Source organism: Poromitra crassiceps, assembly GCF_964638095.1.
Source record: "Poromitra crassiceps genome assembly, chromosome: 18".
Classification (NCBI taxonomy): Eukaryota; Metazoa; Chordata; class Actinopteri; order Beryciformes; family Melamphaidae; genus Poromitra; species Poromitra crassiceps.
The window spans coordinates 10726858-10753052 of NC_139636.1; the positions used below are offsets into that span (position 1 = coordinate 10726858).

At 46.5% G+C, this 26195-nt stretch overlaps 1 protein-coding gene across 1 annotated transcript in view; it reads right to left on the bottom strand.

The window, feature by feature from the left end:
• The window catches only part of bicd1a (bicaudal D homolog 1a), a gene marked incomplete at both ends in the record, with an annotated part of 46064 nt that extends 20930 nt beyond the window's left edge, over positions 1 to 25134 (bottom strand). The window contains one exon of the mRNA XM_083654184.1: positions 24913 to 25134. Coding sequence (XP_083510310.1) covers positions 24913 to 25134 — 222 coding nt within the window. The remainder of the gene's footprint in view (positions 1 to 24912) is intronic.
• Positions 25135 to 26195: the final 1061 nt, after the last annotated feature.

Genomic DNA, 26195 nt, shown 5'->3' on the forward strand with positions numbered 1-26195 from the left:
GCGGCCCACCTCCGACCGCATAAAAAATATGGAGGCCAAATAATGCCTTCTCAGAGCACTTGTTATTTTCGACATATATATATATATATATATATATATATATATATATATATATATATAATGGCGGCTCACTTGCAATACCTCCACGGACCACGCAACCCACATGTTGGGAATTGCTGCTAGTAGGAAGGTTAAGTAGCATGGAGTGGCCTGTCATGAGACAATGGATCAATGAGTGGTTTACTGCATCCTCTAAACATGTTTTATGGTCTGCAATCAGCACAAGACAACATGGAGGAAACACTTGAGATGGTTACGCGCCTCATCATGATGCAGTTCTTCTTCATGTGTCAGCCAAATAGACCATGTAAATAATACATGATCATCACCACGTTGATGGAGAAGGAATACACCAGTTTCTCTTCTAGGGTCCACAATGCAAGTACAGAAACCTCACTAGTCTAAACATCAATCTCAATTATCAATAAAACCATCAGGTTGGGGCAAACTATGTTACTGTACTGTACTTACTGAGGTAAGTTATGCCCTGAATCAAGCTTCATATACACATGATCTATGATATCGAGCCAGATGTTTCTGACTGGAGAATAAATAATTCACAACCACTCTTTCCACCTCACCATAATCACAACATTTTCTCTGTGTGAGATGAATCATTTATAAGGTACAAGCCTCCGTTATTTGTGGAAGACATGAGCTCCTGGGTGGCCGTCTTCCCTCAGTTTATATACCTATAAACTAATAACCAATTGCTATAAACTATCACACCTTGTTTCCACGCATTGATTGATACGGTTGATCTGAAAATAGGTGTGTAAACTCTCAGCTTCGTTTCAAAGAGGTGGATAAACTGAGTTTATGTGCTCTTCTTGTTAGATGGGGATGATTTATTTTATTTCGAAATGTTCTGCAGTACAGATCTTATTGTGATCCGCCGATGTAGGCCGAATAAATGTATGAATATATAGAGAGATTATAGGCACTGGCGGTAAGACTATAAATGAATTAGAATGAGCACAATTATTTGAAGATTGTGTATGTTGTTCAGCCAGTATGATTATAAATGATCAGTTCCTATTTTGCCCAAATCAGTTTGTGTGCATGTGTGCGAGTGAATGCGATAAGAGGATTATCCAGAAGAGATTATTTGAACCCAACCCCTCCACCCCACCTCTACCCGAATTCAATTTATTGACCACCTCCCTCTGCCACATTTGACCTGCTGATTCGACCCTCACCACCAGGGAACCAGCAGCAGAGAGAGCAGCAGTAAAGGCTGGTCAAACAATAGATGCAGTCTCTGCCCGCCACCCTGGCCATCATAAAGAGACCACTCTTGGCTATACTGACTGGAAAAATCCCAGTCATGGTCAAGCAGCTGAAATCGATGAAAATCGCATGCACCGTTTCACATTTCTCCATAATATGACTCATTCACTCCACTCGCCACCTATTCAACCAGTCTGATGATATTGCACAAAATAAGTCCCCTGGTACTTACTCGGATTCATTAGACCGTTTTGTTTTTCCCATCCAATTACAAATGTGCTAGTTAGCATATGAATAAAAGCTAGCAATAATCAGCCAAGTAAAACGTCTGCAAAGACACAACATTTAGCCATCCAGAAACAAACAAAAACGTCTGCAAGGACCTCCTTTATAATCCCTCAAGTCATTAGTGACTAGAACATACTCATGCAAAACACATTCTCTCTCTCTCTCTCTCTGCATCTCTCTCTCTTTTATCTCTTTCACACTGTCTCTCATTCATTTGTCATACAGGCCATGTGTGGCCTCCCTCGCTCTCCAGGCAGGCACAGTGTGATTTGGGCGAGTGATTAGGAGGGAGGGGCCTCTGGAACAAAACATCTGATTAAAATCTGAGCAGCACAGTGTGGCTGAATGAGCTGGCATTGTTGCTTCAGATGAGAGGCTGTCAAATATCTAGCCAGGCCTCACCGCTACGCTACAGCTGCGCTCTATAGGAAGACAAGCCAGAATCTGCCTATAGAGAAGAACAGATGCTTCTACTGTTTCAATAGGCAGACAGACAGGCAGAGGAGTGAACCAAGTGACCACACAAGAAGAGCGTACTTGCCAACCTTGAGATCTCAAAAAGGAAGGGGGGATTTCGGACCCCCAACATTGTTGTAGTAGTGAAAGAACAAGAAAGTAATGAGAGAGAGAAATAGAACCTTTCCTGTTAATAAACTTTGTGGCCATTTGAGTGTAGATTTCTGAGTTCATGATGGACGCCGTCGGCACGGTGGCTCAGTGGATAGCACCGCTGCCTCACAGCAAGAAGGTCCTGGGTTCGACCCGTCCCAGGTCCTTTCTGTGTGGAGTTTGCATGTTCTCCCCGTGTCCGTGTGGGTTTTCTCCGGGTGCTCCCGTTTCCTCCAATCATCAAAGACATGTATGTTAGCGTTAATAATACTCCTGTCAGTGCCCCTGATCAAGGCACTGGCAGTTGAAGTGGAGTTGGTCCCCGGGGCGCTGGATGAATTTCCCCCAAAAATGGCTGTAGACACTCAATTGATTTTTAAAGGGAGACAGATAGCGCCACCAGGCCTCTGCATTGGAAGCGAACAGCTGTCTTGGCGCGCATGCCGTACTTTGCCAGAAACAGGTTGTGATACCGGGAAACCGGGAGAGAGCAATGCAAATCCCGGAAGTGTCCCGGGAAAATCGGGAGGGTTGGCAAGTATGAGGAAGAGACAGATAGACAGGCAGGCAGGCAGACTGTCCCAGTCACACACAGAGTGATTCAGCACTCCTCCAGACAGCATGAGTGGATCTTGGATGCAGAACAAGGACGGAGAGGCAGGTGGTTTTATAACAAGCCTCCTTGAAAGGCTGAGGCGTCCTCCATCTGCCTCCTCATACCCACCAGGAGACATCATGACATCATGGCTCAACGTTCACAGTCACACACAGAGAAGCACAATATGCTCTGGCTGTTCTGTCGCAGTTGCTCTGTATAGCTTCCGCTGTGGGCTTAAAATATCTCTGTGACAGTACAGTATTTTTCATGCTAATTATACGCGCAGCAGTGACAGTGTGTAAGCTGACGCTGCCAGACGGTTTGTTTTCGCATAACCATCCGGGAACGAGTCGCTCGGGAAGACGTTTCAAAGGGCGGGCGCTTTCAAGAAAAATACCTGGCAGGTGATTGGATGAGCCATCTGTCTATCACGTCTATCACAGGCTCACCCCTGCTGGTTCAGATCCCATGCTTCAGATTCTAACCAATGGATTGGAGCGTGGCAATTTATTGTCGTGTGATGGTGATCTCATGATCTCGCGTGAAACCAGCTGCCGTGCAAGGTTAGTGACAGTGTTACATGCTATAGAGAGGCAAAGTGACCGCCTACTTCCTGCTTCAGCACTGTACCAGAGATTTTCATCCGCCATTTATTTTCACATAGACATTTCGTAATCAAAAATAGTTTTACCTGTTCAAACCAAACGGTTCAGATATATTTAGAATCGGGAGAGACCATAGAACATTTCACTCTGACCAAAACGTTAAAAAAAATGCGGATTTGAAGAAAATATTTTTTCGATGTAGTTTTTTTAAGTTTTGATCTGAGTGAAATGTTCTATGGTCTCTCCCGTCTCTGAACCGTTTGGTTCGGCGAAGTAAAACTATTTTTATAAGCATTTTACGCAATGTCTATGGGAAATAAATGGCGGATGAAAATCTCTGGTACAGTGCTGAAGCAGGAAGTAGGCGGTCACTTTGCCTCTCTATATCATCATTATAGCAATGCATGTGAATGTCGCGGCGTCAGTTTCCTTTCCGTTTCGCACCGATCATCTGTCAAAGACTGTGAGGAGAATTAAAGTTTAATAGCATTTCCTCTGGATGATATAGTAATAAGGAGGTACTGATTGGCACCCTGTTCAGTTTTGTGTACTGAAAAGCCATTATGGATTCAACCCCGCGGCTCCAAGGCCTTCTGTGCCTCTCTGTGTACAGTCCACACAATAGAGGCCCTCCTATAGAGATTCATCCCTGGGGCCAGGGAAAAGGAGCAGACAGAGGCAGCGCTGCTGCACTGGTGCAAGGGGGAGGAGCGTGTGTGTGTGCAACCCTGAAATCCTTCCCCCCCTCCCTCTGTGGCAGACCTTAATGAGGAGCCAGGGGAGGGCTCTGCGTTTGTGATCTATTTTTACACCCAGGAGGGAGAGAGGAGCGAACCACCACTGTCTTGTACAACAGTGATTAATCTCCAGCCTAGCCTCAAAAGTGTGGTGCAGGGAGACCTAACAAATCTACCCAGAGCCACACAACACACTGGGAAAAAACAAACCTATTTATAGCCAGTTGTGTGCAAGGACAGACATGATTAAATTTAGTCTCAAGTTCAAGGAGATGCTGAAATATGGATACAAGGCAAGATTAAATGTCAATCATTAACAAGCATCAGCCATTTCTCCTGCTTGAGATTTAATTAATAAGATCTGTGATTCGATTATCTGGAATACCTGCTAGATCAATCACGGTGGTGACACTCAGAACACGCGTTGATTACATCTTAGTCACTACATTCAGAAACTAATTGATGGATAATGTGACAAGGAGACATGAAAGGGGACTGTTAATGATTTCATGATTGCAGCATTGCACAACATGGAATAACGACGAAGTAATAGCTCAGAGTCAATTAGCAGTACTAGTTTGGTTGCAATTCATTCGAAAATAAGAAATATGCCATCATCATTATTGCTCAATTTGACAGAGAGAAGTCTTGAATTTGGACGGTGAAATTGACTGAGATATCAACCAAAAGACAGGTGTAGCTTTCATATGTGACAAAACAGTAATGGTGACTCCCGAAGCAACGAGTGGTAATGTTAATGTTAGAAGAGTAAACAGTTTTTTTTTTCTTTTTTCTTTTTTTTCTCAACCTTCTGCTTGCTGTGGGTGCTCTGTGCGTTTGTTTTTGTTTGTGTGTTTGGTTTTGTGTTTTGCTGTTGTTTTTGTGGGGGTTGTGTGTGTTGTGTTGTGGGTGGCTGGGGACGGAGGGCATGTTATTTGTTATTGCATTCTTCGATGGCTATTTGCCCTTCTGATGGTTAAAAAATGAATAAACATACTTTAAAAAAAAAGAAAAAAAAAAAAGAAGAGTAAACAGAGTCATAAGTGCAGTTATAGCAACAACAAAAATAGATTCAAAAATGACAACAAGTAAACAAGAACAAGAGTATGCGCCAGCACAGTTTATCAGCGGAAAAGACGTTTTTGACATTCTTCTGAGTGGATTTGGATTGGATTTGCCGATACTGATTGGCTGAAGGAGGTGTCTGTCAAGGCAGGTAATCCCACCCACTGAAATCAATGTGGACAGCTTGGAGGCAAGACACGTTATCAGGATGGTTTTTACCAGGCTAAGACACAACACAACTTATGTTTTGGGGCAGCAGGAATCACGGTATTAGTCAAGTTATAAGAAGTAGAGAAAAAAGTTCAAGTTGGATCCTTGTAAAAGTAAAAACATAAGAGTAGAATACAGGAAAAACTTGAAGAAAATCCAAGGCCACTCTGTTTCAGGTAGAAAAGTTAAAAAGCCTTTATTGTGGCATGGCTAAATCTAACAATTTAATTTAAACAATGTAAACCTAACCTAAACAAATTTAAACAATTAAATCTAACAATTTAATTGTTAGATTTAGCCATGCCACAATAAAGGCTTTTTAACTTTTCTACCTGAAACAGAGTGGCCTTGGATTTTCTTCAAGTTTTTCCTGTATTCTACTCTTATTTTTTGACTTTTACAAGGATCCAACTTGAACTTTTTTCTCGTGCTTCTCTCCACCCTCACCAAAGAGCACCTGTTTCAGTGATTTTACTAAGGACCCACGCAGCGCTTCCTCCTCCCTTCTCTCTTATAAGAAGTAGAGTTCTCAAGTTCAAGTTCAAGTAGTTTATTGTCATATGTCTAATACAATGTATAAATACAATGACATTCTTTATGCTCTGAGCACCCTCAGCCTTACATACACAAGGACATGGTCACAAAGACCGACAGAAAAAGGTTCTGACGAAATGACACACATGTACATGTGCACCTGCGCACACACACACACACACACGCACATGCACACGTGAGCGGACACACACACACACACCGTTCTGTCCTGTCCAGATGGTTGGCCCAGCGACTAACTCAGGGATTTCAGAACCATGGAGAGAGACATACATAACTGCTGCTGGGAGGCCATGCAGCTGCCAGCCTCCTAAAGGGAGAGATGTGCTTGTGCGTGCGTGCGTGCGTGACTGCGTGTGTGCCATAACATTAGTATGTGCATGCCATGTACTGTAATTAATTTATTAAATAGTCATCCCTTGATCAACCATTTGCCTGATGATCAGTCAAGCATGTTTACCCAGCACATCTCACTACAGTTCCAGCCCCGGCCAACTCATCCAGCTGTGACAGAGAAGCGGACTGCTGCTTCTCTCACAGCAGCAGTCAAAACAACAGCTCCACATCCCATAAATAATCAAGAGAGAACAACATGAAATGCGCCATATTGGAATTTTTTTGCCGATATCCAATATGCCAATATTTTCCTACTCTTTGGCCAATGTCGATACCGTTACATGTGGATATGTTTTCCACCTAATTTCAGAGAACATAAAGTCTCTCCTGTCGTGGAATTAACACATTATTAAGAAGACAAATCTGGGGTAGAGATGTATTTCAAATTAAAATTCAAGATAAGATAAGTGAACACATTTGTCAACATCACAATGAACATCCATGCAAGTACATACATCAGGCATACACACTCGTGCAAAACGTGCTTAAATTCACATTGAGTCTGGGATACTAGCTCTATAAAATGATAAAGCGTAATAAAAAGACAGTTTCAAATAATAAAACCAGACATAATCAGCCAAATGGTTCTTTAAATCATCAGGTAATAAAATTACTAAAGTGCTCCTACTTGTTGCCATTTAATATCTGAATAGAGGATGGAATGAGTGAGTTCTTGTAGCGGTTTAGTCTGCGTTTTGGCACCTGAACCTGAACCATCAGCCTGAGGACAACAGCTCAGATCCTGGGTTGAGGATGTGTTTGTCCAGAATCTTCTGTGCTTCCCTGAACACTGACTTTTCATATAGAGATTGAAGATACTTAATGCTCTTTTCTCCCCATGATCTTCATGGCCGTTTGAATGAGACGTGCAAGCTTAACACTATAGCTAGCTAGCTAAAAGCTATGAAACACACTTACACAGGGTTCGAGTTATAGTCAGATAGCTATGGGGTCCCCCTAAATCCCCTAAAAAAAATTGGGCCGTTTTTTCCTCAAATTGTGGCCGTTTGAAGCCAGATTTAGAGGAATATCTAATTTTAAATTAACATTCGGTTTAGACTGTTGTATGATGTTATTATTCAGTCTTACACTTGCATCTGATAAAATACAACAATTTAATTTTACAAATGAGACAAAATTGCTTAACTTAAATTAACATTTATTTAACTCTGTCTCTGCACTTATAAATCAAAAACTACAAAAATAAATACATAATGCTCATACAATTTGCTTTCCGAGCAGTTCTCTGCACTCAGCAAGAAACGCTATCTAAAAACAACAAGAAGAAGAAAACAGATGAATGGGGCAGCCATCCCCTACGCTACCGTTGCATAGCAACAACAGACCGGAAGTTACCAGAGTAGGCTAACCTTACGAACAAACCCCTTGTGCACAGGTAATCAAGAACTTGTGAATGAAAAACAAATTGCAACAAACAGCAGCATATTTAAGCAGATACAGTAGCAGCATCTTGTTAGAACAAAAACAACTGTAGGCGTAATACTTACAAAATGAAAAATCTCAGACTCCTCTCCTCTCAGCTGTACGCAGACATCATCAGACCATAACGTTAGCTTACCTACTAGCTAGTAGCAACCTAGCTGTTGCGCTAACAGGTCGTTGTCCGTTGTCTGAAGCCATTCTTTGTTTCTTTCTGAAACCGAAGCTATCCAGGCTTGTACACCCCGTTGGCAGCTTCAGCCTTTTCTTCAGTGGCATGATAACGCTATACTAAAGATTAATAAGATCTTGTTGGCTCAGGCGGCTGTTTACATCACGTGATGGTTGCATGTTGTGGCTTCTTCTCCCTGCAACTCGGTTGTAGCAGTAGAACACGCGCTCATGGGCGGCACATGGTGGCTTGGAGGTGAAATGCAGCCTATTTCACACAACAATTCAAACGGTTGTTTTGGGAAAACTGAAAACATGTTTCTTATTTAGCCTATTTATCTAGTTAACATAAATAATAATAATTCTTCCATCGAAAAATGTGTTATTTGGAACACAAAAAAGGAAAAAATAAATAAAAATAAAAAAGTTATATTTGTGGGGGTCCCACAGGTGTTCTGGACTATGGGGTCCCAGACTCTAGCTATGGGGTCCAAGACCCCATAGGTCCCCCCATAACTCGAACCCTGCACTTACAGTATGAACACATTACATTACAGTCATTACACGCGTCAGCGTGAGGAAACACATAGGGATGCATAGCATTAAAAGGAATAATATTTTCACATTGATTGGCTTGTTCAGCAGACAGGTTTGAACATGTGAGTTTGGGTTTAGTCAGGTATTATTGTAAACCGCTAATTACTCTTGTTTACAGACGCCCGTTCTCCTTCCTGTATTCCCTGCCCTGAGTGCCCTCCAGCTTGTGCACCAACACCTCTGTAACAGAAGCTGTGCGGATTTCTTGTAAGCGTGTGTGTGTGTGTGTGTGTGTGTGTGTGTGTGTGTGTGTGTGTGTGTGTGTGTGTGTGTGTGTGTGAGACTGTGTGCGTGTGCGTGCATGCCTATGTGTGACTTAAATGAACAAGAGATCAGTGCTCTCCTGAGTCAACAGGAGGTGCTGCTGTGCATAATAGTTGTGTAGCCTATTATCATGCTGAGTAGCCAGGTGTGCTTTACAGCACTAAGCCCTCAGTTTAATTTCCCTAGCTGGCAAAAAGCTCTTCTGTTCATCAATTACTATCTACAATCATATGCACCGGCCTGGTGTGATATGAATGCTTTATGGAGAGAGAGAGAGGGAGAGAGAGAGAGAGAGTGTGTGTGTGTATGTGTGTGTGTGTGTGTGTGTGTGTGTGTGTGTGTGTGTGTGTGTGTGTGTCTGTGCGCGTGCGTGCGTGCGTGCGTGCGTGCCTGCGTGCGTGCCTGCGTGCCTGCATGCATGTGTGTGTGTGTGTGCGTGTGCATGTGTGAGAGTGTGTGATGCATGCATTGTGTGTGTGTGTTAATTTAAAATGAAGTGTAGGCAATATTGCCGAGCCAATGTTCAATGGGTACATGTGCTTTCTGTTCATCCTTAAATGCCTCATGTGTTTGTATTCTAAACATTTATACTGTAAATAAGGACATGCAATTAATCTAAGTGTCAACTCGATGCAATTATGTTCTTGAATAAACTTCAAACTAGTCTCGCTGGCCAGCCTCCTCTCCCTTCCGTCCGAGGAGTCTGGTGCCGCAGGTCTCCATAGCAGGGATAAACCCTCCCCTGCTCTACTCTGCTCTCCCATTGGAGCAACTGTTTCGGTGGCAGCCGGATGTCCGCTCCCGGCTTATTACAAGCTCTGTCATTGGCTCTGACCATGTCAATCAGAGCGGCTTCCGCTCCCTCCTCCCTGTGTGTCGCTGTAAATAGTGCCCTGCCGCCTCAGTGAAAACAACAACGCTAACTAGCTAGCAAGCTAACAGCAGAAACCTACACGCTAGCTTGTTGCTACACGCTGAAAACGGCACAATTGGATTGTTGGAAACTATTTTCCAAGGGCACTGCCGCTAAGCGCCGCCCATCGCAATCCCACTATGGAGACCTGCGGCGCCAGACTCCTCGGACAGAAGAGAGAGGAGGCTGGCCAGCGAGACTAACTTCAAACTGACTGAAATGCTGTTTAATGCAGTGACACCTATGCATTTGGCAACAATAGGCTATTTTGATGAGACTCAAAGAAAAATGCCTCATGTGCTTTACGCTGGGAAATCGTACAACAAATCCATGATGGCGTCATATCATATCTGTCACTTTCTGGCCAATAGGATGCGACATGCTGTGTTGAATGGAAGGTCTGCCAGGGGACAGGCTGTGCTCAGGTAAAGAGATGGGCCTGTTAGAGTCATTCAGTTTGGCTCCAGTCTGCCCGTCCCCACAACGATAAGGAAGAAGGCTGGAATCTGTCCCAGAATGCCTTTCACTTATATATGCACTCACTCTGTGCCTGCTTCAGAGCACTTTGGATGGGTAAAGAGAGAGGCAACTGGGCATCCAATCCCCAATGACTCTTCATTTCCTCACTCCTCTCCTCACATCTCCTCTCCGTCCTCCCCCCTCCTCTCCTCTCCTCTCTTCCGCTCCCCTCTGCTCTCTCGTCCTCTGCCCTCTCCCCACCTCTCCTCTCCCTTTTCTCCTCCCCTCTCCTCTCCCCTCTGCTCTCTCCTCCCCTCTCCTCTCCCCTCTGCTCTCTCCTCCCCTCTCCTCTCCCCTCACCCCTCCTCTCCTCTCCTCTCTTCCGCTCCCCTCTGCTCTCTCGTCCTCTGCCCTCTCCCCACCTCTCCTCTCCCTTTTCTCCTCCCCTCTCCTCTCCCCTCTGCTCTCTCCTCCCCTCTCCTCTCCCCTCTGCTCTCTCCTCCCCTCTCCTCTCCCCTCAACCCTCCTCTCTGTCCTCACCCCTCCTCTCCTCTCCTCTCTTCCGCTCCCCTCTGCTCTCTCGTCCTCTGCCCTCTCCCCACCTCTCCTCTCCCTTTTCTCCTCCCCTCTCCTCTTCCCTCTCCTCTCCCCTCTCCTCTCCCCTCTGCTCTCTCCTCACCTCTCCTCTCCCTTTTCTCCTCCCCTCTCCTCTCCCCTCTGCTCTCTCCTCCCCTCTCCTCTCCCCTCTGCTCTCTCCTCCCCTCTCCTCTCCCCTCACCCCTCCTCTCCGTCCTCCCCCCTCCTCTCCTCTCCTCTCTTCCGCTCCCCTCTGCTCTCTCGTCCTCTGCCCTCTCCCCACCTCTCCTCTCCCTTTTCTCCTCCCCTCTCCTCTCCCCTCTCCTCTCCCCTCTCCTCTCCCCTCTGCTCTCTCCTCACCTCTCCTCTCCCTTTTCTCCTCCCCTCTCCTCTCCCCTCTGCTCTCTCCTCACCTCTCCTCTCCCTTTTCTCCTCCCCTCTCCTCTCCCCTCTGCTCTCTCCTCCCCTCTCCTCTCCCCTTTCTCCTCCCCTCTCCTCTCCCCTTTCTCCTCCCCTCTCCTCTCCCCTCTGCTCTCTCCTCCCCTCCCCTCTCCTCTCTTCCCCTCCCCTCCCCGCCTCTTGTCTCTCTCTGTTTACCTGTGAGGTAAACAGAGAGAGAAGGTAAAACATTGCCCGTGTGCTTACATGACCGAGATTATATATGATACAAAGTGGGTTGATTACCGGTAAAGCCGTCCTTTAAGTAGTGAATCTGAGAAGTTTGGGGAAATGCCTCATTTCTACCTGTTCAGCTCCAAAAGCAGCCAGTAAACTCAACACAGTCCTTCCTCACAGCTCAATCATGACGACCCAACCTGACATCATCCCTCGAGAGACGGAGGAGAGGGTTGATTAAAGGGGTTAACTAGAGGATGATTTAAGCGCTGTCTAAACCTCTACATTCCCCTAAGAGGGTAGATGGGACAGACAAAGACAGATCCTCTGAGCTGATTCAGTGTCAGAAGCCCCTGGCCTGTGTAAGTGTGTGTGTTTCGGTGTGCATGTACTCACTTAGGCATGCAAGAGCGTATGTGCAGGCTAATGAAGGGGTGGGTCAGGAAGTCCACAGGATCAAAGGAGCGATCTCCATCGTTGTGGAATAATGGCCTCTGGTTATCTGATAGGATGCTTGTCTGCCTCCTGCTGGCAGAGGCTGCTGGGGATGATAAGCATGGAAGAAGACTGTGGTCGAAGCTCAATTGCTCTAATAGAACCATTCAAAGCAGACTGACTGACATGGCTGATGTTTTGTCGATAGAAACCGATTCGTGACAAAGAGCAAATTTGTAAATTTTGTAAATTTTGGCCTTTCGTTCACATGACGACGGCGTTCTGCGGCGTTCTTCCAGAGTGGAATCTTTTTTAAATGCCATACGTCGCCATGTCAACTGGCAATATTCTTGGCACAATTCTTGTGAAAACTGTGACGACACGGCGCACGGCCCAGACTCTGCAGTCACCGCCACCTACTGGCCTGGCATGGCAAAAATCATAATCACGATTATTTTACTGATATTGAGATCACGATTACTTAACGCGATTACTGATTTATTTTGGCAACATGATGCATTTATTGAACTTGAAAAAACTTGTCTTTTTAATACTGGATTTCTTTGAACTTTAAATATAATCGAACTTAGAAACAAAGAAATAATTGAAAATACAAGTTTAAAAAAGATGAATAAATAGGCTAAGTGAAATAAATAAAATAAATTTCTTCTCGATTAATAAATAGGCTAAGCAAAACAAATTAAGTAACTTTGATCTAGATGATCTTGTTTTCATAGTTGTGGGAAGCCAAAATTTAAATTGCGATTAAAAGTGCTCAGCCCTACAGCATTTTCAATCGTTTTTGCAGATCTGTCTGCACGAGGATCGTTATCACAACGTTGTCGTATGAACGCGGATCGAAATGCCAAGCGGCAACAAAAGGTTGCCGTTGTATGCAGAGACCGTTGTTGTCGAAACAGGGCCTAAATTGCCATACCAGGGCAATTTATGTGGAGAAGGGTTGAAAATACAAAATGTTTTCCTTGTGAGAGGACAGGACAGAGAGATTTTTGTTGTTGTTTTTTGCTCTGCCGTCAGCACGCACAGCTAATCAATACAGCAGGCTGCAGGCACGGAGTCCTGTTCCCTCGTCCTAACTATTTCACTGCAGCAAAAGAGGAGCTTCCTGAAAAACATGATGGGGCGATGGCCGGGCCGGCGTGGAGGAGGGGCTCCACAAAGAGAAGCTATGGCCGGCCTGGAGGAGGGGCTCCACAAAGAGAAGCTATGGCCGGCCTGGAGGAGCTCCACAAAGAGAAGCTATGGCCGGCCTGGAGGAGCTCCACAAAGAGAAGCTATGGCCGGCCTGGAGGAGGGGCTCCACAAAGAGAAGCTATGGCCGGCCTGGAGGAGCTCCACAAAGAGAAGCTATGGCCGGCCTGGAGGAGGGGCTCCGCAAAGAGAAGCTATGGCCGGCCTGGAGGAGGGGCTCCACAAAGAGAAGCTATGGCCGGCCTGGAGGAGGGGCTCCACAAAGAGAAGCTATGGCCGGCCTGGAGGAGGGGCTCCACAAAGAGAAGCTATGGCCGGCCTGGAGGAGGGGCTCCACAAAGAGAAGCTATGGCCGGCCTGGAGGAGGGGCTCCACAAAGAGAAGCTATGGCCGGCCTGGAGGAGGGGCTCCACAAAGAGAAGCTATGGCCGGCCTGGAGGAGGGGCTCCACAAAGAGAAGCTATGGCCGGCCTGGAGGAGGGGCTCCACAAAGAGAAGCTATGACCGGCCTGGAGGAGGGGCTCCACAAAGTGAAGCTATGGCCGGCCTGGAGGGGCTCCACAAAGAGAAGCTATGGCCGGCCTGGAGGAGGGGCTTCACAAAGAGAAGCTATGGCCGGCCTGGAGGAGGGGCTCCACAAAGAGAAGTGCTTCACTGTATCAAGACATTCCTGGATTTATTCCTGTGAGGGTCACAAGATTTGAAAAACGGGGTCAAAACAAAAACACCACACATTTCTCTCTCACATTCTGTAAACAGTACAGTGGCTCCGCCCCCACTTCATCCCCCCTCCTCCATCGCTCTTCCCCATTAAGTCAACACAACCATGAAAACCAGAAACAACAGAGAGATACTACTGATGGTTTAGTGTCCCTCATCACCACCACTCCATCCTACTGGTGCCCCTCCCTCTGTGCTCACAATCACAACATCCGCACCCAAGCCCGGGAAGCCCCCTACGACAGTACTCCTGCTACTACAGCACACACGCACACACACACACACACTCATGCACACACGCACGCACGCACGCACGCACGCACGCACTCACACACACTCACTCACTCACGCACGCACGCACGCACGCACGCACACACACACACACACACACACACACACACACACACACACACACTCACACACACTCACACACACTCACGCGCACGCACGCACGCACGCACGCACGCACGCACGCACGCACACACACACACACACACACACACACACACACACACACACACTGAAACATTACACACACACCCTGGTTGCTTCTCCCTCCCATTTCCACAGTCAAATCAGCCAACCCCCCATGTAAAACAGCAGAGGCCGAACACAAGGGCAGACGGGTCCTTATCTATATGCTCAACTGCATCTCTGCCTCTGCTGGGCCAGACGCCAGGGTCACTGCTGGCCAATGTCACCAAAGCTACATACAGCATAAAATACGAACACCTTACAATAAGGTCACTAATAAGTTTTATTTATTTGTTTGTTTTTTTTCGATTATTTTGGGGGCATTTCACCTTTATTTTATTTAGATAGGACAGTAGGCAGACAGGAAAGGTTGGCAGAGAGAGGGGGATGACATGCGGCAAAGGACGGATTCAAACCCCGGTCGCCCGTGCAAAGGACCGAGCCTTCGTGGTACGTGTGCTACCATGGTGAGCCACCAGGACGCACAAATTAACTAATGCTTATTAAGCATTAACTAACCGTTTATTTAGGGCCCCATTATTCTAAAGTGTTAGCAAGTCATCTACAGATACAACACATTATCTTAAATCTACCGTAAATTCCGGACTATAAGCCGCGGCTTTTTTCCCGTTTTTTGGCCTTTTTTGGCCCCTGCGGCTTATATAATGGTGCGGCTTATCTATGGATTTTTTCCAAAAAAAAAAAAAATCTCTCTTTTTTAGCACTCTTTCTAACTATAAATCCACTTGTTTTAATTTCCTCTCTTGCCCTCTTTTAACAACATAACATAACATAACATAACACAACACAGGTAAGCAGAAAGAAAAAGACGAAGCAATCACGCCATGAATGAGGAAATGACTCACCTGCTGGAGGCTGGAGATACACGGCTTGGGCTAAACTTTTACTCAGTGAAACACTATCGATTAAGTCCGACATCGCTCAGAGGTTTTGAGCAGCTTGAAAACAAGTTTGAAAACGTGCAGAAGTCCATCCACTCACTAAAGAAACTAAGGCAACCGTGAACAGAGTTTATAATGCGGAAAAGCGCATCAGCGCACTGGAGGACAAAAACAACACAGTGAGTCCGAAAGTGGATAAAATGCAAAAACATCGAAACGCTGCACACGCAGGTTGATGACTTAATCAGCAGGAGTAAAAGAAATAACATTCGCCTGATCAATGTAAAAGAGGGAGCTGAGATTGGTGACATGGACGCTTTCGTGGCAAAATCCTGTGTTACATCCTGGACCTGAAAGAAGGCGAGAAACCACCAGAGGTGGACAGGGCACACCGGGCGCCTCGGCCACGTCCAGACCCCCGGCCTGCCACCGAGGGCCATCTTCATCTGCCTACTCCGCTGGCCCGACCGTCAACTCATCCTCCAGGCTGCGGGGAAGAAGCCCCTCACCTGGGAGGGTACGCGCTTTTTCGTCCGGCAGGACCTCTCCGCGTTGGTGCAACAGAAACGCGCAACATACAACAGCATCATCGAGTCAATGGATATCGCTTTGGCGTACTGTACCCAGCGAGACTCGTCATAACCATTGATGGACAGCGGCGGAACAAGAGCTCAAAGTGAAACTGCCGAATATCTTTTGAGTTGGACTGGTCAATAGTACTGTGAGTAACTAAAATAAAAAAATAAAAAACGGAATTCTCTCTTCTTTAGCACTCTTTCTAACTATAAATCCACTTCTGTTTTAATTTCCTCTCTTGCCCTCTTTTCACCACACCGCGGACACTGTGTGCACTGTAAAAAAAACAAAAAATACCATTAAAACACCCGCGGCTTATAGTCCGGTGCGGCTTATATAAGAAAAAAATAGTCAACTTTGAAGGTGCGGCTTATAGACCGGTGCGCCTTATAGTCCGGAATTTACGGTACTCTAGTCTCGCTTGCCAGACTGTCTCCACACTTCATTTCACGTTGGACCACCAGCGCAGGAGTCTGGCTCAACTCACTCTCATTCCGATATAGCGGGGGGGGGGGGGGGGGGGGTTAAAATGCTCCGTTATCTTTACAACCATCCACCAAAAGTACCAAGCAGGCCTGCTTTATTGCACAATCCAAATATTTGTCAAAACCTGCCAATTTTCGGCATGTACTTTAGGTTGTTAGCCTGCTTTGGCATGTAGTGTAGGCTGCTAGCTTGCTAGCTAGTGTTGTTGTTGTTTCACAGCAGCGGAGGCATTTGAGAGCAGAAAGGAATTCCCTTTGCTCCGACTGAAATGGTCGGAGCCAATAGCAGAGCTTATGTTGCTTGCAGCTTCTGTTGAGTTTATCAGACTATAGTCTCGCTGGCCAGACTCCTCTGCCTTCCGTCCGAGGAGTCTGGCGCCGCAGGTCTCCATAACTGGGATAAACCCTCCCCTGCTCTACTCTGCTCTCCCATTGGAGCGACTGTTTCGGTGGCAGCCGGATGTCCGCTCCCGTCTTATTACAAACTCTGTCATTGGCTCCGACCATGTCAATCAGAGCGGCTTCCGCTCCCTCCTCCCTGTGTGTCGCTGTAAATAGTGCCCTGCCGCCTCAGTGAAAACAAAAACGCTAACTAGCAAGCAAGCTAACGGCAGAAACCTACACGTTAGCTCGTTGCTACACGCTGAAAACGGCAAGTTGGATTGTTTGAAACTATTTTCCAAGGGCACTGCCGCTAAGAGCCGCCCATCGCAATCCCACTATGGAGACCTGCGGCGCCAGACTCCTCGGACGGAAGTTAGAGGAGGCTGGCCAGCGAGACTAATCAGACTATAGCTACTCTGATATCTTGCTGCACAGATACTAGATAGTACAATTATGATCCCTGTGATGATACCATCCACAATGTACTTGAGAGTGACAACTGCATTATTCTACATTAGTGATAAAGCTGACAGTGTTGTTGAATTTGGTTTTATATCCATGCTTAGTTATTGTCCACCTGCCATTTTCCATCCCTTCTTGCTTTGTAAGTGACTGGTGCAACAGCTGCTGTGTGTGATCCACTGTGAAGAAATTACATTCAATTGCCCTTTCACTAGCATGATGCCAAGATTTCCACAACGCATGCTAAACCAGTTCAGTATAATGTAAGAATACAGTTCAGACGTAATGCATTTTCACCGCACGGAGCAGAAATCAATGCTTACTTCCCTCCCACTTCACTCCTGGGGGAGGCCACAGGGGAGTGCGGGTGGCTGGGGGGGAGGAGAGGAGGTGGTGAGGGGGGGGGGGTGGTGAGAGGGGGAGAGGAGGTGGTGAGGGGGGGAGAGGAGGTGGTGAGGGGGGGAGAGGAGGTGGTGAGGGGGGGGGGGAGGTGGTGAGGGGGGGAGAGGAGGTGGTGAGGGGGGGAGAGGAGGTGGTGAGGGGGGAGCACCACAGGAGATAAGAGGAGGGGGATGGTGGGCGATGGCGTCTCGTAAGGTATCGATTGCAGCTCCTCCTCCCGTGTTTACTCGCTCCCCCCTAGAACCCCTGCCGATGGAGAAGAAAAAAACTGTAACGCATCCTTGCTCCCCTGTCAGGGCAGATAGATTTACAGGCACAGCTGCTCTCTGCGGGAGCTGTCGGGCCCCCAGCACAGCTACATTGTTCTCCCTGATCGATTGAGCGTTGCCAAAAAGTTAATAAATAATATGCAAGTTTTGCTGTTTCTTTTCCCCTCAGACTTACAATCTGTCTCAGTCCATAAGATTATGACCATGTGGGAATACGAACAATAGAGCCAGATGTACACAGGAGTCATCATATGGCCTCCTTAGCACCTACATTATCAACTCAGCAACCGCATCAGCGTGTCTGACATGTTGCCAACAATACTGTATGCCGCAGTTAACACAGCGGAGGAGCGAACGTGTTAAAGACCTTTGAAAGGTCACTCCTCATCCCTCATATATTCAGGTTATACTGTGCTCTTCTGCAGGGGGACACAGAGGTTTGAGACGGAGTGTGACTTTGCGCAGGTTCTTCACCACGCTCCCTACGCCACGTCACTCAGAGGGAGTTCATGTCAAGGACGAGCAGCCGTGTGATAATAATGATACTAGCATGATTTATGTTGCATATAGAGATAGTTCACGTGCGTGCAGCCACTGGAGTATCTCAGGCAGAATGGGCTGACATTCAATCAGTCATCGACAGTGTGTCCTCCATATGTTGGTGTTATTCTTCAACTTGACATCTAACCCTCTGGAGGATAATGCACTATTATAACACACTTCGTCACACAGCAGATGTAGTATATGGTTGGTGCTATGATTCCACATAAGGACCAGGCCAGTTTTCCCTGACGACAGTTATGATAATTCTTTAGGAGAAAGGATAATGTAATTTACCGTTACGGCCCATTGATTTCTGTCTACGCCCAGTCATTTTACAGTGCACACCGTATGTAATTAGATTTCTCAACATTTATCAATGACAATAACTGCTGTCCCAGCTAACAAACACACACTATATAAAAAGACATGGATGTGACACTTTGTAAGGCAACGTTTTAGGGATTATTTCCTAAATAACAATAAAATAGAAACTTTGACTAAACGAAAATTAAGATTTAATGTTTAAGCCGATAGATCACCTACTGTAGCTCATACCCTTTTCAAGTCCGTGGTACTACCTACTGTACAAAATGAATGGCAGCAGGTAGGAAAATGAGCCCTGATATCTCCAACTACGCTGACTGTGTGCAGACACCAGCAGCAATACTGTAAAGGAGAAGGGGAACCTAGATGATTACCTCTAGTACAATTGTATATAAAATAAAATACCTATTATCCTTTAAGCACTTAGATAAACATTTCAGTCTGAATCGCTAAATCTTCTTTTCAGTTACCGCACGCAAGTTATCATGAAAGGTCACTAATGTGGTATTTGATGCAGATCTCTGTTGGCATCTTTCTCAGTTTCACACCTCGAGAGCACAACTGTCCTGTGACCTGCCTGGTCAGTTTCAAGTCTCGAGAGCACAACTGTCCTGTGACCTGCCTGGTCGGTTTCAAGCCTCGACAGCACAACTGTCCTGTAACCTGCCTGGTCAGTTTCAAGCCTCGAGAGCACAACTGTCCTGTGACCTGCCTGGTCGGTTTCAAGCCTCGAGAGCACAACTGTCCTGTGACCTGCCTGGTCGGTTTCAAGCCTCGACAGCACAACTGTCCTGTGACCTGCCTGGTCAGTTTCAAGCCTCGAGAGCACAACTGTCCTGTGACCTGCCTGGTCGGTTTCAAGCCTCGACAGCACAACTGTCCTGTGACCTGCCTGGTCGGTTTCAAGCCTCGACAGCACAACTGTCCTGTGACCTGCCTGGTCGGTTTCAAGCCTCGACAGCACAACTGTCCTGTAACCTGCCTGGTCAGTTTCAAGCCTCGAGAGCACAACTGTCCTGTGACCTGCCTGGTCGGTTTCAAGCCTCAAGAGCACAACTGTCCTGTGACCTGCCTGGTCGGTTTCAAGCCTTGAGAGACGAGAGCACAACTGTCCTGTAACCTGCCTTCTACACTAGATCTGCTTCACACTCCTCCTCCTCCTTTGTCTCTGTCTCTGTCCTGTCTGAGGCAGATCTGCCTGGAGACAGCACTAACAAGCCTGAAGCACAGGGTCACAATGATCTCTCCATCACTGCTTAGGCTGCAATCAGGACATGCAAACCAGGCCTGAGGGATGAAGGGACTCAGAGAGCGAGAGGGCAGTGAGGGACAAAAAGATAGTGGGGGGGGGGGGGTAACTGTGAAAGAGAGGGGCAAAGGAGAAATAGCACAGGAGAAAGATGAGAAGAGATTAACGAACAGAAGAGTTCAGGAAAACAACAATTACAAGCACACACTTAGGATCCTATTTCTGCTTGATTTATGCAACTGTTTCTGAAGTAGACAAAAACTTGGCCTTAATCTTCATCGGAATAGCACCAGTTTTCAATCTACCTCCACAAGAATTGGGATTACCATAAAACCCACTAAATGAAAAATTCTCTTAGCATTTTACTTTGATGCTCTATCTCAAAACCTGGGCTAAAGTGCATTTTGTGACTGTCACATGTGACTCAATAGGCACCCTAAAGGACTTCTTAATACTGAGGCATGATGAGCTGTCTATAGACACACCTGTGTTTGACTCTATTATTATAGATTATTGTGGAGGCCTGCGTGTCCCCACCCGGGAGGGTTTCTGGTAGAGTGATGGTGCTGGCAGTGACACCACTCATCTGCTCTGACTAACCAGCTTTCTGAGAATCTGCCTGTCTGTCTGTCTGTGTGTGTGTGTGTGTGTGTGTGTGTGTGTGTGTGTGTGTGTGTGTGTGTGTGTGTGTGTGTGTGTGCGTGTGCATGTGTGTGTGTTTTTTTTACACAGGATGCAATATCAACTATGGAAAATGTGCTCGGGGCTAGAGCACAGACAGACAAACAAACAGACAGACAGACAGACAGACAGACAGACAGACAGACTGACAGACTGACAGACAGACAGACAGACAGACAGACAGACAGACAGACTGACTGACTGACTGACTGACTGACTGACTGACAGACAGACAGACAGACAGACAGACAGACTGACTGACTGACTGAGAGGCAGACATACTGACTGACTGACTGACTGAGAGGCAGGTGGGAAGAGACAGCACAAAGGAGGCTGTAGATATTGTATGAGCAGGTGACAGACAGTGACAACCATCACTGTGCTGTTATAGCTGCTATAGCTAATAATAGCATGTCATTAATTTCTGCATTATGAAACACAGGTTTTAAAGTATAACTAGGATGAGATGAGACATACAGTATTGAAGTGGACTGTAAACAGTGAGGCACATGCACATGAGCAGCACTACCAACGCTGTAGTCTCACTGGCCAGCCTCCTCTCCCTTCCGTCCGAGGAGTCTGGAGCCGCAGGTCTCCATAACTGGGATAAACCCTCCCCTGCTCTACTCTGCTCTCCCATTGGAGTGACTTTTTCGGTGGCAGCCGGATGTCCGCTCCCGGCTTATTACAAGCTCTGTCATTGGCTCCCACCATGTCAATCAGAGCGGCTTCCGCTCCCTCCTCCCTGTGTGTCGCTGTAAATAGTGCCCTGCCGCCTCAGTGAAAACAACAACGCTAACTAGCCAGCAAGCTAACGGCAGAAACTACACGCTAGCTCGTTGCTACACGCTGAAAACGGCAGGTTGGATTGTTTGAAACTATTTTCCAAGGGCACTGCCGCTAAGCACCGCCCATCGCAATCCCACTATGGAGACCTGCGGCGCCAGACTCCTCGGACGGAAGGGAGAGGAGGCTGGCCAGCAAGACTACTACCAACTTTGTGATAGGTCTAGCCTAGGTTTTCATACTGTAAGTTAGGTAGCTGATGATCCATACTCAATAACTCTCAATAGATATGGGCCAGAATCTAGATAGTGTAGTTAATTCATACCCAGTCGATACGGATATGGAGGAGACACTACGGCTGTCAAGTCTCACCTTGGAGGAATAGGAGATGATAAAAGCTCTTCACTGCCAGGCTCTTCTTTTCATTCTCTATTATGGAGCCTGGTGATTGTCATCAATCATTTCTCTCATTATTCCCTGTCCTATAGCCATCTCTCTCTCTCTCTCTCTCTCTCTCTCTCTCCCTGTCCTATAGCCATCTCTCTCTCTCTCTCTCTCTCTCTCTCTCTCCCTGTCCTATAGCCATCTCTCTCTCTCTCCCTGTCCTTTAGCCATCTCTCTCTCTCTCATAGCCATCTCTCTCTCTCCCTGTCCTTTATCCATCTCTCTCTCTCTCCCATAGCCATCTCTCTCTCTCCCTGTCCTTTAGCCATCTCTCTCTCTCTCTCCCTCTCCCTCTCTCCCTCCCTGTCCTATAGCCGTCTCTCCTCCTCTCTCCCTGTCATATAGCCATCTATCTCTCCCCCTCTCTCTCTCTATCCCTGTCATATGGCCATCTCTCTGTCTCCCTCTCTCTCTCTCTCCCTGTCATATAGCCATTTCTCTCTCCCTCTCTCTCTCTCTCTCTCTCGGCATAATTCTCCCCGCCTCACCGGCGTCCACCGCATCAACTCTCTGGACCAATGCTCCATAAGCACAGGATATCAGATGGACAGTGCTCTGCAGGCATCTGCATGCAAAGTCACTGCCAAAAGTTCAACGAGTCACAGCAAGAGACTTGTGCTATATTAACTATAACCAGGCATGCATAACGCAATGTGGCGAGAGCTGCCAAGCATACAGTCACAGAGCATGCATAATATTGCATAACATATGTTATGTTTCTTTTATGCTCAGTGATGATGAGCCAACCAACCGTGCAGCAGACGCCCACTGGTTAAGTCCATGGTTGCATCTCTGACATGATGCACACAGTTTGCAATGGGACTGGGTCATTATACGCTTTCCCTACATTTATACATTTTTTGGACTGAGTCATTTCACCCCTATTTTACCATGTGAGGATTTTGGTCAAATTCCTCTCCTTTTTTTTTTTTTTTTTTTTTTTTACCAAGACTGCTCATACTGTATTGATGCATTCATAATAAATGTGATGCCAACATAACAAGGAAAATTAAACAATTAATGACAATTAAAAACTGAAGAGTGTTGTACATGTAGGACACCGTACTGAACACACCTGTTCCCATGCCGATTTGTTTAAATCTTGGCATAAGAGAAAGGCTTTTGAAAAAGCAAAATGGCGTTGGCTATCAATAGGCCTACGTTTATATATATTTTTGTTATGGGGTGGAATCAAATCACTGAAATTTCTACAACCAGTTCTCTCGCTAGAGAAAATGACATAATAGCCCCCCTGTTCAAAACCGTTCCCTATTACAGAAATAGTGGACTATATAGTGTGTTCACCATGTTTTAATAGTGTCCGATTCCTCAATTGTTAATTTGATTCACTATATAGTAGTCCACTATAAAATACCCACAATGCACTGCAATTTCTAGTGAACAGGGAATGTACCCCACCCTCAGTCTGGAACGCTCTCCCTGCCGAAATCCGTAATGCCCCGACCCTGAACAGATTCAAAACACACCTCAAGACACACCTCTTTTCCATGGCCTTTCCACATTAGTTAGTTCAGTTTAGTTCAACCATCCCTGTTGTTTGTTTTCCTCCCCTCTCTCCCCTATCTGTATCCCACTCTTGTGAAGCGACCTTGGGTTTTATGAAAGGCGCTATATAAATTAAAGTTATTATTATTATTATTACCCTACATTTTCTCTCATCTACCACAATGCAATGTGGTCATGTTTACCAAGAGTGAGGTAGTGTCTGAAACTCGTTTGACCGTTCCCCATATAATTCACTATTATGATCAACACTACATGGCGAAGAGTGAGTGAGTGAGTGAGTGAGTGAGTGAGTGAGTGAGTGAGTGAGTGAGTAAGTGAACCATTCTGAACACTGCTTATGACTTGGCTCTGGGATAGAATATGGCAGGTTACTGAGGACAAAGGCAAAACACTGGTGGTGAAGCAAAGAATTGGACAGACACACACACACACACACACGCACACACACACGGTATATCCTGCAGCCTCTCATCCCGTCTTCCTGTCTGACGACCTTGAGCTTTGAGCGTGTCAGCACCGGCCCCTTTGCGTTATGCATGTAGGCTATGCACTAATGACTGACTGTATAAACCACCATGCATTATTTACTCAGCTGTGTCCCATTTAAAGATTATTTCTATCCTTCCAAATGTTGCAAAATTAGCACTTTACAAAGTAGTGTGTGTGTGTGTGTGTGTGTGTGTGTGTGTGTGTGTGTGTGTGTGTGTGTGTGTGTGTGTGTGTGTGTGTGTGTGTGTGTGTGTGTGTGTGTGTGTGTGTGTGTGTGTGATCTGGGGGGGAAGGCCAGCAGTGTGGCTATAGAAACAGATCTAGGAGAAGCATTATTCGCTCTTCACGTGTTCTTTATAGAAACGCTTATCTTGAGATGAGGATCAATGAGCACCTGAGCCACCACAAAAACCATAGTGGGCAACTCTGAAGTTCCTGTTACTGACTGAGGGAGTCAGGGGAAAGCAATCAAGCATGAGAGAGAGAGAAAGAAAGAAAGAAAGAAAGAAAGAAAGAAAGAAAGAAAGAAAGAAAGAAAGAAAGAAAGAAAAGTAATAGGCTAAACAGCCAATCTCAGAGTCTTAACAGAGCTGAAAAGGAACGACTGTTGCCATGCGCTCAAGGCAGGAATCCTCAAACAATAAGGTACAGTAAACTTAACTCGCATGTATGTGTGTGTGTGTGTGTGTGTGTGTGTGTGTGTGTGTGTGTGCTTGCTGAAGAAGACCCTCAGCTTGCATTACAAAGCTTGCAATGTTGTTCTCTATGGGACATACAGAATCCTCATTTGAAAGGGATTCTCAATCCTTTTCACATCACAGACCCCCAAACAGACACACATAGGGCCACACACACAGGGCCCCACACACAGGGCCACACACACACACACACACACACACACACACACACACACACACACACACACACACACACACACACACACACACACACACACACACACACACACACAGTGTGTGAGAGAGGAGATGACAGGACATGCCTTTTCACATAGGCTACACTTGACTGCAGTGCGTTTGACTCACCGATGTAAAAATAGATAAATAAATAAATAAATAAATAAATAAATAAATAAATAAATAAATAAATAAATAAATAAATAAATAAATAAATAAATAAATATAATCCACAGCATGGTAGTCTACCTCTTGTAGCTGCTCCAGCTCCCTCCTCAGAGCCTCCTGCTCGGACTCCAGCTCTGCGTACTGCTGCTTCAGCGTCTGGTTCTCCTCCAGCACCACCAGCCCGCACTCCGCAGCTCGGATCTTCTCCCGGTTGGCCTCGGCCAGCTCCTGGGTCAGCCGCTCCACCTCGGCCCGGTACTGCCCCGCCGCTTCCCCGCATCCTCCGCCACCGGCACTAGCCATCGCCCCGGCCCCTCTCTCTCTCTCCGTCCGTATGTCTCCTCTCTGTCGGGCTGCGGTCCAGAGAGGCAGAGAGGCGGGCGGAGGCTGCGAGATGCAATGTCCGCCCCCCTCTGTCTGTCACTCAGTCAGTGCAGCGAGGCAGTGGGAATAAAGAAAATCCTACTGTAGTAATGTTGTCATCTAGACTGTTGATAGCAGCCAGTAGCTACCTGTATCTGACGTTAAAACGGCCATACAGGCTAGCAGGAGCGGCAAGATAAAAGCGGGTCAGTGAGTCTGCTGCTGTCTGTGTGAGAGTCAGCAAAACACACAGCAGCATTTCTGCTTATTCATGGGTGCAAGCACGCCACCTGTCGGCTGCTGCGGGGAACAAGATAATATCTCAAGGCACACCTGTATTCATAGCCGTGCAGTGCAAACACGTGTTATCAAAAGTTTGACCGGGAATCAACATTAAAACGTTGATCAATGTAGCCACCCTTAGATGTAACTTTTTATATTTAATTCCCTGAAGCATTTATTACATTTGCCTCCCACAGCAGTGTGGATCTTGGGTGCCAAGAAGCGAAAGCAAGAAAGTGTCGTGTGTCAAGATGCCCCGGTCTCCCCTAATGACAGGGCGCACTGGGAGAAGGAGGGGGCGGGGTTTAGGAAGCGCTCACATCAAAGTGACAGATTAGCGGACCACAATCACAACAACCCAGTAGCTAAACTAAAGTCATGCATACAGCGTTTTATGCTGACCTTGCTGGAAAACGTGCGAGCTGCCGCCCAGTGCGCTGCTGTTGAGTTGCGCGTCATATGGAGGAGTCCGCTGCAAAGGGGACAGCGCGTCGGTTGGTTTTGTTTGCAGTTGTCCTCGGTTACTTCAGTTTGTTTGTTCAATGTTGGAGCGATCGGCGCCGCATAGAGATATGGATCACGACTTCAGGAGAGTCGCCTTTCGAAGGAAACAGCTCACTGTGGAAAATTCCGACACGGAGCAAGAAGAATCCGCAGGTGAGTTTGGATTTATTGTAGTTGACGTATTTTAGATCTGTAACGTCACATAATGTTCCTAC